The 16,473-nt window shown below is 42.6% G+C and overlaps 1 protein-coding gene and 1 long non-coding RNA gene across 3 annotated transcripts; both read right to left on the reverse strand.

The window, feature by feature from the left end:
• Nucleotides 1-894: 894 nt before the first annotated feature.
• Nucleotides 895-1,444, reverse strand: LOC135105756 (uncharacterized). Its single transcript, XR_010271000.1, has 2 exons — nt 1,274-1,444; nt 895-1,163 (listed from the first exon to the last, which is right to left on the reverse strand). It is a non-coding gene; the product is annotated as an uncharacterized LOC135105756 (long non-coding RNA).
• A 9,500-nt stretch (nt 1,445-10,944) lies between these two features.
• Nucleotides 10,945-13,130, reverse strand: LOC135105759 (eumenine mastoparan-OD-like). Of its 2 annotated transcripts, none has more exons than XM_064014210.1 (2): nt 12,909-13,130; nt 10,945-11,495 (listed from the first exon to the last, which is right to left on the reverse strand). In XM_064014210.1, exons 1-2 carry the CDS (start codon nt 13,113-13,115, stop codon nt 11,235-11,237), a joined length of 468 nt encoding a protein of 155 aa, XP_063870280.1. In that variant the 5' UTR covers nt 13,116-13,130; the 3' UTR covers nt 10,945-11,234. The 2 variants fall into 2 exon arrangements, with proteins under 2 accessions (XP_063870280.1, XP_063870281.1); XM_064014211.1 differs by having other exon boundaries at nt 12,989-13,129.
• Nucleotides 13,131-16,473: the final 3,343 nt, after the last annotated feature.

Raw genomic sequence — 16,473 nt, forward strand, 5'->3', positions numbered from 1 at the left:
TTTCTCTGCCTTGTCCCGACTATCATTACCGTCAATCCTTCTTTGAGCCAGGCTGCCTTATCAGGTTTATGTCCGTCATCCTGTTTTGTACTGCGTGGATCCTGTGTCCATGTTGTTGTCTCGGTTTCCTCCATATCAAGTGCTAATTACCTTCCCCTATCCAGGTAGTACGACCACTTGTTATTCTCCCTACTTCATTCACCTCCATTTCTTCTTCTTACTTCTTATTCTTCTTCTCTTCTTTCTTCTTCCTTATTTTGTGTTCTTTCTTCTTTTCTTCTCATTTCTTTCGTGATTATTATATACTGTGGTGTGGCGTTACCACAGAAGTACTTGAGTATTACGTTAGTGAAGGGCGATGTTTTATTATTCAATTATTTTGTTTTTAAGTCAAGAGTCATGAGCAATTTTTAGTCTTCGTACATGTCATCTGATGTGCTGACGTCATGCTCCTGTACTGCATCTACATAGGATCTCCTGGACCACCGTGCTCAGCCCTTTGCCTGCTTTCCCTTTCCTTCATTTGCTGGCTCCTCCAGCCTGCTGGCTGGCTGACTTTCCCTGCTTTACCTGAGCAGCCTTTTGCTAGTAATGGATAATTTTTTAACTACATTGCTTAAACGCCACCCATTGACAGTGATGGGAGTCTGATAGCTTATTGTTTATTTGTTTATTTGTTTATTTATTCCTTATTTTTTCAACATTACATTAAATAGCATTATAAATAACATATGACTTTTTTGTCATCGAGACGCGCGACCTGGGAGTAGTGGCGGAGGTGGTAGTGGTGGCAGAAGTGGTGGACTGGTGTTGCCCTGGTTTGGAGTCAAGATTACTGAAGGTGTTACAGACTTACTCTTTCCGCGTCTTCGTTACTTTTTATTTATTTATTTATTTATTATTTTTTTTCAGCGCCTTTTAACCCATGGAAGGTAGTAGGTCGGAGAGTAGTGGTTAAAGTGGTGTGGGTGATAGTACGGGTGGTGCCGTGGTTGGTAGCCCGGGAGGTGGTATGAGTGGTAGAAGGGGTGGTGAAGGGGGTAGGGGTGATAGACAGTATCAAAGACTGAGAGGTCGGCCTGAGGTTCTGCGTCAGGAAAGGGGATGGCCTGCACCACCACCAGCGCTGAGAGGGCCACGGCCACCACCAGCAGGAGGGTCAGCTGAGGAGGGAAGGGTTACGAGGACTGAGGTCATCACTTGTCTGGGTGAGAATATTGTGCGTCAAAATTGTACGCGGATGGGATACGTAAAGCAAACTCAAGATACTCACTGGCTGCATGATGCCGCCTTGTGGAGTGACGAGCTGTGGCCAGAGGAAGAGCTGCGTGTGGAGTGCTGAGCGAACGAATCAGTGCGGTAGACAGAAGTGGTGGAATGAAGGAGTTTCAATTAAGACGACGGCGGCCTGTCACACCGCGCTGCTGTGGAGGAACTGAAGCATTGCTGGCCGTGGTGCCCCTTTTGTTAGTAGGTAAGGTGCCACCACCAGTGAAACCAACCCACCCACGAATCACAACTTTTCGGTCAAATTAAACAGAATAAACTCAATTTTACAACAAAACAAGTATAGGCAAGTAACATACATGAAAGACTAATATTTATATACATATATATACATACACAAGATCTCCACCGAACTAAATCAACTTTCCTTACGTTTGGCGACTTTTGCAGGCTTTGTCGCTGTGCAGACCACGTGTGTGTTGTCCTCCTGCATGGTGATACCTGACGTCAAGGTGGATCTCTCACACACACACTAAAAGAGAAAATGTGATTTGTTAACGGCTGTACGTCAGTCATTTTGGGACTGACTTTTGGAAAAAAACACTCATATTAGAACATTTTGCCAGAATAGCTTGAACATAAATTTCCATTATTATTTGCGAGCTGTAGCTGCCTACACTGATTCTGGTGTTTCTCTCTCTCTCTCTCTCTCTCTCTCTCTCTCTCTCTCTCTCTCTCTCTCTCTCTCTCTCTCTCTCTCTCTCTCTCTCTCTCTCTCTCTGTCGTCATTGCCTTTTCTTATTATAACACAAGAAAACAAGGGTGAATGATGAAAAACGAATCCTCAAAACTGGAATCCAATCTGCTTCCCAACACTGAAGGTCATTACTGAAGTGAACGAAGTGAATCTGACGCTACATGGTCGCCCCTTCACGCCGGGACTTGTGGGTGAAACTCTACCCACTGGAGGACAATATTTCCTCACCCTCATCAACAAACTGCTCAAGTAATTGTTTTTCACCCATTTCCGGATTTCCCTCAGATGTATTTTTCATCACTACCTTCATGAATCTTTTAGAATTTTTTTTAGGCAAGGGCAACAAAAAGCTTGAAAAATGAGTCCACTGTAGTTGACAGTCTCCAAAGAGTACAGTCAAAAGGCCTATACAAAATATTCGGTGTAATATTTGTGTTTTTAGTGTGGTAAAAAAGGGAATTTCTCATCTCAAATTCTGAAAAAAAAGTAGCAAGAATATCTAGAAGTTTCTGTATGGAGACGAAAAATGCCTTCTCAGGATGTGGAGGGAAGGCAGGAAGCGGACGGCTGGGAGACAGTAGTGAAGGATGAGTCAGCGAGGGAGGAGTCTTTAGCCCTTTATAAACAGCGTTAGGCCCCGAGCTGCACCAGGCAGGCCTCTGACGCAGCAACATTCACGGCCAAGGTGAGAATGGCTTTAAGGACATCAACCCGAAGACATGTTTATGCTCCCTCATGCACCCACCCGCAGCAGCAGCACCAGCAGCAGCAGCAGTCCCAAGGTGTCCCAGGGAGGAATGAGGTATGCAAGATGTGAGGGATTTTTATGTCACGTGATCACGCTCTTAGTACTGTGTGTGTGTGTGTGTGTGTGTGTGTGTGTGTGTGTGTGTGTGTGTGTAAGTAAATGTTTATTGTTATTATATTACAAATATTGTAATTAATTATAGTATATATGTACATACATGACTTTGGGTCAGTCTGTCAAGGCGAAGCTTCCCGACATTTTTTTTTTTTTTTTTACTTATTTTTAAGGTTACAGTGTGAAGGTAACCCAGAAATGAGAAAATAACAGTAATTAACAACAGCAATAGTAGACACAATAATAATAGCAATAACAACCATGTTCTGATAACAATAATAGGGAATAATGATAACTTGATGGCACAGATTGTTGATAGTAATAATGACAGAAATAATAATAACAATAAGTAATAATGATTACAATAATAATTATAACAATAGTTGATGACGGTAATATAATAATTCATTGCACTAGAAAATACTGATATAAAAGATAGAACAAATGTATAAATGAATTACTCTTATATTGCAGTAATCTTTAAGTGTTTATAAACTTTGATTATTCTGAAACGCATAAAGATGTTTTTTATTGATTTTCTTAAAATCAATATAGGTCCTTTATTTCTACTGTCAGAAAACTCCAAATATGAGGTCCAGACCAAAGCGCACTATTTCTAAGAAATACTGTTCTGAATCTCTCTCTCTCTCTCTCTCTCTCTCTCTCTCTCTCTCTCTCTCTCTCTCTCTCTCTCTCTCTCTCTCTCTCTCTCTCTCATAATTAATGTTTTGCAGCAGGTGTTTAGTGTTTCTTCGTATTTAGTTTATTAATTTGTGTTGTTTTTTTTCTTTTTCTGTTTTTATCTTTTAATATAATACTTCCTTTTCATTTTCAGGTTCTCGTCTGGCTGTTAGTTAAGGTTCGTGCGCTTTTAGTTTTTGTTGTTAAGTATTCATACGTGTTTAAGCTTTACCTGTGCTTTGCTCTTCCATCTCTGACAGAAAACACATTTGGACTTATGAAGAGACTACCAGACTGCCATCTGTTTCCCTTGAAGGCTGCGGGAAGAAGGTTCCAGGTTGTTAGTGATCTTTTCATATATTTTTCGAGATGCTTATAACTGAAGTCAGGGTTTTACTTTTTTAGAATGTTCTCCGGAAGATGTTAGGAAACCCCTGTATGGTTTGGTCAGCTATGTTGTTATACGTTTATTATGAAGGAGAAAGAGAAGCGTACACAGGACTGGCATTGACAGGTTTGCAAGTGTTGGCGGGGAGGAGACATGAGATGTGTCTCGTCAGCACTGCGCACGTGATTAAAAAAAAAAAAAAAAATGCGTAGAAGAGGTTCATCATTAGCGCTTTGCTTTGGTCACAGTCTTGTCTCCACCCCGCTTGTTTCCTTCTTGGGGTGATAATGTGCCGTCCCCAGGTATGCATATAAATGAAGGTAGCAATAAGTTGGAGCGAACTATATTTACAAAAAGCTTTGCCAAAGAGGGAAGATTTCTGCTTGTGGGGCACCGAGGGATGCGCGTGGTGGTGGTGGTGGTAGTGGTGGTGGTGCCTCTAGTTGTTATTGTTCCCGAGTTAGCAGAATGTTTTTTTCTTGTCACTAATGCCGGATATCCATTGAGAGTAACTTCCTTTGAAAACAAATACGTCAAATCCACGCCTAGTTGAGTTGTTGTGGAGTTATGCTGCAGGGAATCTGTGTTATCTGCCGTGGGCCGTGGTGTGACGGCACGCCCGAATTAACCTCACTTCAAGTCAGTCACGGAGGAGGAAAGCGGCCAGGCTCGTACTGCCACCCACCTTTCACAATACCACTGTACTTTAGTACCTGCTTTGTACTTATTACGAAGAGGACTGGTGACGAAAATACTGGTTTGGTGGTCAAGACGTGCAGCCACGTGTGTTCTATGAAGCTCGCCTCAGGAGCCTCATAACGTCACTGGCTTCCTGTCCACGCTCTCCTGTTGCAGTCCACTGAAGCTGTGCTCTGCAGCTTCACCGTAAGCCCTTCATCGTGATTACCGAGGACATGTTCTTCAGTCACGCCTCGTCCTTCTTCACCGCCCTCTTTATAATGGCGTACCTCTTCGCCTCCTAACGCGGTGTTACCACTGCTGTGTCGTGTGCCTTCTGCCACACATCTACGTCCTTATTACAGACGTTCTCCCTGCACCGCCCTCTGCAGCCTCATATCGACATTCATTTTATTTGGCCTTTGACGACTTATGGAGCGCCTTAATCAGAGCATCCTTCACATCGACGTCAATTTTATTCCTGTGTCACTACGTACACTTCTGCACCAGCACCCCTCCGGAATTTTATCTCATCGTCCTCTATTATTTTATACTGTGGTGATTTTATTTTCCATTTTTTATTCTCGGAAATAATAGTTGTGTTTGTCTATGGAGGTAAATCTATTTTTGGCCTCCTTCATGAATTCAACATCCCTGGCTTCTCATTTATTCTCCCATCATGCACTCAGAGCCTGTAATTCTGTCATCTGCACGTGTGTGTGTGTGTGTGTGTGTGTGTGTGTGTGTCATTGTCCTGGTGTTTTTTTTTTCTTTTTCATTAATATTTTCTCATTGGTATACCGTTCTGTAGAGAGAGAGAGAGAGAGAGAGAGAGAGAGAGAGAGAGAGAGAGAGAGAGAGAGAGAGAGAGAGAGAGGGGTTACATCCTGTTGGTGCAAATCGCTTACGTGATATGATTATTTCATACATCTCTCTCTCTCTCTCTCTCTCTCTCTCTCTCTCTCTCTCTCTCTCCTCTCTCTCTCTCTCTCTCTCTCTCTCTCTCTCTCTCTCTCTCTCTCTCTCTCTCTCGTCATTGCCTTTTTCCTTATTATAACAAAAGAAAATAAGTATGAATCATGAAAACGAAATCCTCAAAACTGGAATCCAATCTGCTTCCCAACACTGAAGGTCATTCCTGAAGTGAACGAAGTGAATCCTGACGCCACATGGTCGCCCCTTCTCGCCAGGACTTGTGTGTGAAACTCTACCCACTGGAGCACAATATTTCCTCACCCTCATCAAACTGCTCAAGTAATTGTTTTCACCCATTTCTGGATTTCCCTCAGATATATTTTTCGTCACAGTCTTCATGAGTCGTCTAGAATTCTTTTTTTTTTTTTTTATCTCGGCAAGGCAGCAAAAGGTTAAAAAATGGGCCCACCGTAGTTGTCAGTCCCCATTTCTGGTTTTAGAGTGAAAATTTTTTTTTTTTCTCATCTCAAGTTCTAAAAAAAAAAAAAAAGTAGCAAGAATAACTAGAAGTTTCTGTATGGAGACGAAAAATGCCTTCTCAGGATGTGGAGGGAAGGCAGGAAGCGGACGGCTGGGAGACAGTAGTGAAGGATGAGTCAGCGAGGGAAGAGTCTTCAGCCCTTTATAAACAGCGTTAGGCCCCGAGCTGCACCAGGCAGGCCTCTGACGCAGCAACATTCACGGCCAAGGTGAGAATGGCTTTAAGGACATCAACCCGAAGACATATTTATGCTCCGTCATGCACCCACCCGCAGCAGCAGCAGCAGTCCCAAGGTGTCTTAGGTAGGAATTAAGTGTGCAAGATGCGAGGGATTTTTGTAGCATGTGACCGGCCTCTTAGTACTGTGTGTGTGTGTGTGTGTGTGTGTGTGTGTGTGTGGTGTGTGTGTGTGTGTGTGTAAGTAGATGTTTATTGTCATTACATTACAAACATTGTAATTAATTACAGTATATATGTACATATATGACTTTGGCTCAGTCTGTCAAGCCGAAGCTTCCCGACAGTTTTTTTTTTTTTTTTCATTTTTTATTTACTATTTTTTTTTTTTTTTAATGTTGTAGTGGGAGCCTAACCTAGAAATGAGAAAATATTAATAATTAACAGCAGCAATAATAGACACAATAATAATAATAATAATAACAATAATAACCATATACTGAGAGCAATGATAAGGAATAATGATGATAACTTGATGGCACAGATTGTTAATAGTAATAATAATAGAAATAATAATAATACCAAGCAATAATAATGAAAATAGTAATTATACCAATAGTTGATGAAAGTAATATAATAATTCATTACACTAGAAAATATTTACATAAAAATAGAATAAATGTATAAATGAATTACCCTTATATTGCAGTAATCTTTAATACTTTATAAATTTTGATTATTTTGAATCGTAAATAGAATTTTTTCTTATATTCATTTTTTTCAATCGAGGTAAATTTCCACTGTTAACAAAGTCCTTTATTTCTACTGACAGAGAATTCCACATCAGGTCCGGAGCAAAACGCACGATTTCTAAAAATGCTTTTCTGAATCTCTCTCTCTCTCTCTCTTCTCTCTCTCTCTCTCTCTCTCTCTCTCTCTCTCTCTCTCTCTCTCTCTCTCTCTCTCTCTCTCTCTCTCTCTCTCTCTCTCTCTCTCTCTCTCTCTCTCTCTCTCGCCCAGTATCATGCAGGAAGTTGTAGTGTCTCACTTCCTTCGCTCTTCCTCCGCCGCTTCCCTTCCTCCTTACCACCCACCACGTGACTTGATACTCGCCTGTGCCGTCTCTACTCGTTCCCAGGCATCGGCAAACTGTTGTACCTTCGGAGTCTCGGCTCTTTTACGGGATGCTTTCCTCATTCATCGTATCCCACATGTTAAATTGCAGTATTATATCTTTTTTTATTTATTTATTTATTTATTTATTTGGCGTGTTTTTTTTTTATGTAGGAGGAGCACCGGCCAAGTGCAACAAAAATCCAATAAAAAAAAAAAAAAAGCACGCTGAGATGCCGGTCCCCGAATAGGGTCCGAAGCGGTAGTCAGAAATTGAAACCTTCCTCTCGAAAGAATTCAAGTCATAGGAAGGTGGAAATTAAGAAGCAGGCAGGGAGTTCCAGAGTTTTACCAGAGAAAGGGATGAATGATTGAGAATACTGGTTAACTCTTGCATTAGAAAGATGGACAGAATAGGGATGAGAGAAAGAAGAAAGCCTTGTGCAGCAAGGACCGCGGGAGGAGGGGAGGCATGCAGTCAGCAAGATCAGAAGAGTAGAAGTAGTTTGAGGGATTAGAACGGTCATCCTTTTTAAGAACAGGCTGAATGTAGGCAAACTTCCAGCAAGAAGGAAAGGTAGATGTTGACAGACAAAGTTGAAAGAGTTTGACTAGGCAAAGTGCAAGCCTGGAGGCGCAGTTTCGAAGAACAATAGGAGGGACCCCATCATGCCCATAAGCCTTCCGAGGGTTTAGGCCAGCGAGAGCATGGAAAACATCATTGCGAAGAATTTTAATTTGTAGCATGAAGTAGTCAGAGGGTGGAGGAAAGGGCGGAACAAGCCCTGAATCATCCAAGGTAGAGTTTTTAGCAAAGGTTTAAGCAAAGAATTCAGCTTTAGAGATAGATGTGACAGCAGTGGTGCCATCTGGTTGAAATAAAGGAGGGAAAGAAAGAGAAGCAAAGTTAATGGAGATATTTTTGGTTAGATGCCAGAAGTCACGAGGGGAGTTAGATCTTGAAAGATTTTGACACTTTCTATTAGTGAAGGAGTTTTTGGCTAGTTGGAGAACAGACTTGGCATGGTTCCGGGCAGAAATATAAAGCGCACGAAATGCTGATGATGGAATGCTCAAGTACCTTTTGTGGGTTTACCTCTCTATCACGTATAGCACGAGAACAGGCTGTGTTAAACCAAGGTTCGGAAGGTTCAGGTCGAGAAAAAGAGAGGAATGTACGCCTCCATGCCAGACACTATTACCTCTGTTATGCGCTCGGCACACAGAGACGGGTCTTTGACACGGAAGCAGTAGTCATTCCAAGGAAAATCAGCAAAATACCTCCTCAGGTCCCCCCAACTAGCAGAGGCAAAACTCCAGAGGCACCTCTGCTTAGGGGGATCCTGAGGAGGGATTGGACCAATAGGACAAGATACAGATATGAGATTGTGATCGGAGGAGCCCAACGGAGAAGAGAGAGTAACAGCATAAGCAGAATGATTAAGAGGTCAGGAAAAGGTCAAGAATGTTGAGTGTATCTCCAAGACGGTCAGGAGTATGAAGAGGGTGTTGCACCAGTTGTTCTAGATCGTGGAGGATAGCAAAGCTGAAGGCTAGTTCACCAGAATGGTCAGTGAAGGGAGAGGAAAGCCAAAGCTGTTGGCGAACATTTGAGTCTCCAAGAATGAAGATTTCCGCAAAAGGGAAGAGAGTCAGAATGTGCTCCACTTTGTAAGTTAAGTAGTCAAAGAATTTCTTGTAGTCAGAGGAGTTAGGTGAGAGATATACAGCACAGATTAATTCAGTTTGAGGGTGACTCTGTAGTTGTAGCCAGATGATTGAAAACTCGGAAGATTCAAGAGCGTGGACACGAGAGCAGGTTAATTCGTGACGCACATAAGCACAGCATCCAGCTTTGGATTGAAAATGAGTATAGAAAAACTAGGAGGGAACAGAAAAGGGCTACTGTCCATTGCCTCAGACACCTGAGTTTCAGTGAGGAAAAGATGAGGTTTATTAGAGGAGAGGTGGTGTTCTACAGATTGAAAATTACTCGTAGATCTAAGACCACGAATGTTGCAGAAGTTAATTAAGAAAAAGTTGAGGGAGGTGTCAAGACACTTAAGGTCGATACCAGAAGAGCAGTCCGACCTGGGAACATTTGTGGTTCCTTCCCCAGATGGGGACTCCGAGGCTGGTGTTGGAGTCGCCATGATAATTTTGAATTTTGAGTGAAAGGTTTGTGTGTAATTAGGTGCTTGTAGTTTTGTGTGAAGGAATAGAGCTGTCTTTAGAGGGCAGGCTGTGACTGCCCCCCTTGTGTTGTAAGACTAAAAGGGAAACGTTCAGTGAGGTCACAGCTGGGTTTAATGATAAGTTCACAGCATCCCCTGATCCAGTGCTTTAGACCTCACTGGGAGTAATTATCGTTTCGGCAGGTGCCTACTGACTTCTCCCGTGTGTGTGTGTGTGTGTGTGTGTGTGTGTGTGTGTGTGTGTGTGTGTGTGTGTGTGTGAAGTCAGCATCGTTACCATCATCATCATCATCGTCGTCGTCGTCGTCGTCATTATTATTGCAGTGTACTTGAGTAGTTCCGTAGTTCCACTGTTGTACTATTACGGTTAAGTTATGATTACCAAGACTACGGTACGCCAGTCATCATCATCATCATCATCATCATCATCATCATCATCATCATCGTCATCATCAACGTCATTATCATAAACCTTCAGGACAAAAGCTTCTCCTCCAACCTCCTCCACTTACTTCTCTACCGGCTGTCCGTCTATTCCACAGCACCCAAGTTACAATCCTTCTCTCCATCTCTCCATCCGGTCTGCCTCGCTCCCGCCACCATTCCTAGGTTGCCATTGTGTCTCCGTGGTCGTTATAATTTGTCGTTATTTATCCTTCAAAACTTCGTCAGTGTAGCACCTTTGACTCAATTTACTCGCTTGCTTGTCTACCAATGCGAGAATTCTATAGAGTGTATTTTTTTATTTATTTATTTATTTATTTATTTATTTATTTATTTATTTATTTGTTGGAGGGGCGACTAAACTGAATCATTATAAGAAATACGTGCGTTTTATTTAGTGTTGATTAGATGTTTAGCACGTTCTCTCTCTCTCTCTCTCTCTCTCTCTCTCTCTCTCTCTCTCTCTCTCTCTCTCTCTCTCTCTCTCTCTCTCTCTCTCTCTCTCTCTCTCTCTCTCTCTCTCTCTCTCTCTCGACATGTGGTCCTTGTTTTCTTAAAGGAGTGCCAGAGACTCATAATTCTAGACTCGAGCAAACCATTGTACCTTCTTACTGTATCATCTCCAAGTTCCTCCTGCGTGGTGGCGGTGGGCGGTGATACTCGGGAGACGTAATGTACTGACTCCTGTGCTGGTTGGCTGACTATCGGCACCTGCTTCTGAGGCGTTACCTGGGACGGTCGCTGTGTGAGGTGGAGTGCTGAGGGTGAGGTTGCGCTGTATTTGACTAGCTCCTCAGTACGCGTCGTTGCTAGAGGAATGACAGTGATGCAGATGCTCATTGTGTTGTTGGTACTTTACAGTCTTGGTCTAACTTTTTTTTTTCTTTTGTGTGTTAGTATCACTTCAATGCGTAACTCAGAGAGAGAGAAAGAGAGAGAGAGAGAGAGAGAATGACAAACAAACTGTATATTTGCTACACTTTATTGTGATTTTGAAGAAAAGATGGAGCGAGAATTACTAACAGAAAATTTATATTGATATAGGAAAACCTGTAAGGCTGGATGTGCCGGGGGAGAGGGAGTCGGCGGAGGAGAGGTGGGTAGAGGCAGCAGCGGCAGCGTCAGGTGCGGTGGTGGTGGTGGTGGCATGGCTGTGGTTGTCATCCCTCTCCTCCTTTACTTGAGTCTGCGTGAGTGACGTGCACAGCGCTCTTGGTTCACTCGTTCCCCCACGTCAGCCCGATGCTTGCTTCCGATTACCCATAGTAACGTCCGCGGCCATACCTTCTATAGCCCCCATAGTGGCCGCGTCCATAGCCATAGCCCCTACGGCCTCCATATCCGCCATACCTCCCGTACCTGAACGGGTCAGGGTCTGCGAGGGCATCAGGGTCTGCGAGGGCCTCAGGGTTTGCAAGAGCCTCAGGATCCGGGTTTGGATCTGGGATTGGATTGGGCATGGCCTGCACCACCACCAGCGCCGTCAGGGCCACTGCCACCACCAGCAAGAGTGTCAGCTGCGGGAAGAGGTGTTATGAATACCGTGGGCTGCACCTTCTTGTGTGTCGCTGTACTGTTGTTTTTCCTTGGTGAGAAAAAAAAAAAAAAAGCCAATGCCTTTGCTGGCAGGGTTTAAAAACATGGCAGTCTGTACTGGCAGCCATATTAGAGGTGACGTAGTTGTCATATTAAGTGGTAGTATATTTGGAGGGAAGTGCGGAGGTACGAGTATGTATTATCAGTCTTAAAACTAGAGAAAATTTTGAAATATGTTTTTTTTTTTTTTTTTTTTTTTTTTTTTTTTTTTTTTTTTTTGTAGGTGCGACGGTACATGAATTTCTGAAAAGCTGCCGGAAGGGTGCATGAATTTAGAAAAGCTTGGGAACCACTGCTTTATTTTACAGTTTCTTTGTAAGCATCAGGCGAGGTAGACGTAAGTAGGTAAATATGTGTACTATAGTGTGCAGTATCGTTAGTATTTACCTACTGTTACATTTTATGAAAGAGGTCACACGCCTAATGCGGCGTGTTATATTAGGTAATGAGCTGAAAAAGTTTGGGAACCAATGGTCTAGATAATAAGATGAGTAGCGATTTTATGGAATTTGGGGATGAAGATAGCTAACTTAATTAGGTCGTAATCTGATGCAGTCGCCCTAAATACAGACTTAAAAAAGAGGAACGAATAGACATTTTGATGGTAAATGCAGTTTGATATTAGCGATCATAGGTAAAGGAAATCCAGACAACATGTTCATAATAAAGATCATAACAAAAATTACTGAAGTTATAGTTAGCTCTGACCTCTGTTAGAGTAAAACATTGCATAGAGGCAAGAAATAAAGCAACCAAACCATGTATTAGGATTAAACTTAACTAAGGATTGTTAAAAGTAAAGGTCCTGAAGTAATATTAAAATTATGTATGGCGCTGCTCAGACCTCATTTAGATTATGCTGTGCGGTTCTGGTCCCCTTATTGCAGGGAGGATATAAGTATGTTAAGAGTTAGTACCGAGGAGGATGGCTAGAAAGATTTAAGGAATCATAAATACTCCTTACGAAAGAGTTGAAGGTTTTGACTTTACATTACTTAGAGAAGCATAAATTAAGAGGGGATATGACTGAAGTATTTAAGTGGTATAAGAGGTATAGTAAGGATGACAAACAAATTCCTCAGGACAAGTGATCAGGGTAGGACAAGAAATAATGGATTTAACCTTGATAAAGTATATTAGTGCCAAGTCAGTAGGGAACTTTAAAAGAGGATTAAACAAATTCATTGATGAGGAACTAAGGTCGGGTATGGATAGGTATGTTGTAAACAGGGATTGCCTTCTTGGAGCTTCCCTTATGTCTTATGTTCCTACGTTGATAAAAAAAAAAAAAAAAGAGAGAAATAAAATAAGAAACAAGTGTTTGTAGGACTCACACTTCCATGAGATGGTGGATGCTGTGAGTGTATCGTGGTGACAGACTGGCGAGAAGAAGGAAGCGGGGAAGGGTACTCACTGTTCGCATGATGACAAGTGAGGAAAGCTTCCAGTGTCTTCAGCTGAGAGTCAGCGTCTGGCGCTCTGCGAGCTCCCGAACCTTCCTTTATATCGGGTTCTCCCGGACCACTACAGCCTTCCAACATTTTTTTCTTGCTGGTTTTTGCTCCAGGGCGCCCAAGAGGTGACCGAAGCGATGAGACGCACGCGTGACAGTTGCACGTACTTATATTATATGTGTATGTATTGCACTTGCTTAATTATATGTAAGTATGCGTGTGCACGTGTCCTGTGCGTAGCCCTTCATGCGTGTTTGATACTTGACAAAGCATTAAAGAAAAGTGGTGGTGGTGGGCGGAGGCTCACTTCGTGGAGGTCCCGCGCATGGTGTGGGCGGAGTGCTGGGTGGATTAGGTGGCTTGCGCCGGAAACTGCCGCGTGGAATTCACTTGTAAGCTGCATATTATCAGTGTTGGAATGTGCTGGAAGAACGCCACATGCGTGCACAGGATGTGTCTCCCCACAAAGAGACGATGAGCAAAACAAGCAAACAAGCACTACTGAGAGTCAAGCATCCCAAACAGGGACGAGTTCCAAAGGTAACAAACTGGTTCCTGACGGGGCAACACAGCGCAGAGCAACTTAGTGACATACGTACTATTAATGCTTTTAGTCCGAGAGAATGTTTCTACATCGCTTATCTGCTTTTCTGTGGCGCGCAGCCGATCAGGCAACGCTTCTCTTTGCTCATAAATGCAAGTTCACGCCGTTAAATCCCTGGATACTTACGTGGGAAGGTGAAAACTGCCCGCCGTCACCTGTAACCTTGAGAAGTGGTGGTGAGTGACCCTCCCCTTCATCACCACGCTTATCTCACGCAGAAGTCAACCCCATGAAAGAAGATTCACCACTTTTGTTCAAGGAAGGCAAGGAAAACAAGCTAGGATTTTGCATTTTCAGCCCACAGAAAATCATCCCAACTGTCATAACCGGCAGTTGGTTTTATCTAAAGAGGTTTGTTGTCCTTCCCAAGAGTGAAGCAGAAAGCCCGCCTTCATCCCTCACTTCACGATGTATGACTTGAAGTGGGAAGCCTGACGCACACTGTCATTTATTTCCTTATTTAATTAGTCACTTAATTGGTTACTCTTTTTGTTAGTAAATGAGTCAGTTATGTGCTTTGTAAGTTAGTTTTTTTAGTAACTACTTATTTGATTAGTCAGCTCATTAGTTAGGCAATCAGTCCGTCGGTCTTTCATTTCAGTCGATCAATCAGTTAAGTAGATAGTTAGTTAGTTAGTCAATTTGTTCATCAGAATGCCTGAGAACAACTAGAATAAAACTTAGGGCAACATTTGTGTGCTAGACTTGCAAAAGAAACTGTCCTCGTTACTGTTGCAGTGAGGTAATATGTTATTTCGTCAAAGGAGTACTAATTATTGTTCCCCTCATTACACTTCACTGCAAATTACGAGACGTTACAAGAATGGCCTTACGTCCATTCCTCTTTACTTATTAGGTGAACGAGATGTTTTAGTAAGCTTAGACATACCCATAGTTGCTGATTTAGTGATTTAAAATTTTCCAATCTTCCTAAAGAAAAATTAATGAAAATTCGTTAAACCTCCTCTTCCATTGCTTTTCAAGCGCTCCTGAATGTTGAGCAGCTTTAGAAAGTAGTGAAAAATGCAATTTTGAGCATTAGAAGAAGCACTTGTGATACGAGTATTCATCCTTAGCCCCTAGATCAGTTAGTCAGTAAAAAATCATTCAGCTATAGACGTTTGGATATTTATCAGTTAAGGATACATAACCATGATTGATATTCCCTCTTTCAAGCACGTCAAGTCTTAAGTCACGTCTTCAAAGAAAAAAATGTTGAAGGTAATGTGTTGGGCGTTGCAAGGTAAGTGGATTACCTTGTATTTTTATTGGAATGAATGAAAAAATGTTTGATTATATTTGTGAGGTAAGTTTATGGTCAAAAGTTTAATAAACTTCAACTCATTTCCGTTGTTTAGCGTGTTGAATCAGTCTTAGGTGCTATAATGTACTGACACTAATCTCCTTAAACAACCTGACAGTTGGCAGTCTTAGTAGATTCCAGGACTAAGAGACTGCTTTAAACACCGGGAAGTGAGTGCGAGAGTGTTCCTTGAATGCTGAGCGTTACTGTACCAGAACACCTTTACTAGGAAACAGTTGAGCTGAAATGTGATACTCCAGTAATTATTTTCTTCTACTATTCATATTGCTACATCTTATCAGAAAGCTTCAAGAAATTACTGTTAGATCAGAATGTTGCTTCAAGCATTACATAAGTAATTAGTTGCACAATCACTCGAGAGACCTGAAGTCGATTTTAGAGGATATCAATACGAACATAATCACAATATCAAAATGCCCACTTTTCAGAGAAAAAAAAAAAAAACCGTGGAAACATGTAGTATTTTTGTAAACGCATTAATACGGTTGTCCATGCGCGCCACGTCTCCGATCACACACACCGACTTTGATATTATTACTATTGTTCGTGTCATCACTTTCGTAAATCAACATAAGGCAACACTAGTTAATAAGGTAACCGAAATAACAAGAAAATAATGAGTGAACCAATCAGCTGTCCCGCTTAAAGAGGAAAAGGAAGGGGGCGTGGCCTCTAGATCAGCTTAGCCTGCGGCGACTATTGTTGCGTTTGTTTTCCTTACTAACTGTGACAAAAATCCCTAAAGGGCTCTGTTATTCACTACTGTTTCTTTTTGTTTCCTTGAATGTCTGAATTGAAAAAAAAAAAAAAAAAAACAGTATATTTGCAATATTTATTTTGATGTTGAATACAAAAAGGGAGTACAGTTTCTGCGTTATTTAAATGTATGGTCAGATTTGAGGCAGAAAGTTACTTTGAGGCGATCATGTAGCAGGAGGCGGAGAGGCGACAGGGCGCAGAGGGGAGACGCGATGCCACTGTGGGCATGACGCCGCCTCGCCCTCCACGGCGTCATGACAGGAGTGAACCTCACCATGTTATCGGCACACGGGACCATTACCAGACACCATGGTTACTCCCAAAGTTAAACCTCCCAAGACTATGGCCACGTCCAAAGCCATGGCCACGTCCACGCCCAAAGCTATGGCCACTCGCAAAGCCATGGCCACGTCCAAAGTTAAAGGCATGTCCGAAACTGCTTTCGTAGCCACTACGAGCAGGATTGGCGAGGGCCTCGGGATCGGGGAAAGGCTCTGGCATGGCCTGCACTACCACCAGTGCCGCCAGGGCCACGGCCATCATCAGGAGGAGGGTCAGCTGCGGGAAGAAGCGATAAAGACTAGATGGAAGGCATTATTTTGGGACTAGAGAGGGGAGAAACAGCGAAGGGCGTTGCGTCCTGTACCTGTGGCGTACCTGAAATGTGATCTTGCTTCTCCGGCAGAAGTGGAGGACTAGAATTTTACCTTCGTGTGTGTGCGTTTGAGTGTGTGAGTGCTTGGCGTACGTGCGCTTGC

This window comes from Scylla paramamosain, chromosome 12 (assembly GCF_035594125.1).
Source record: "Scylla paramamosain isolate STU-SP2022 chromosome 12, ASM3559412v1, whole genome shotgun sequence".
Taxonomy (NCBI): Eukaryota; Metazoa; Arthropoda; class Malacostraca; order Decapoda; family Portunidae; genus Scylla; species Scylla paramamosain.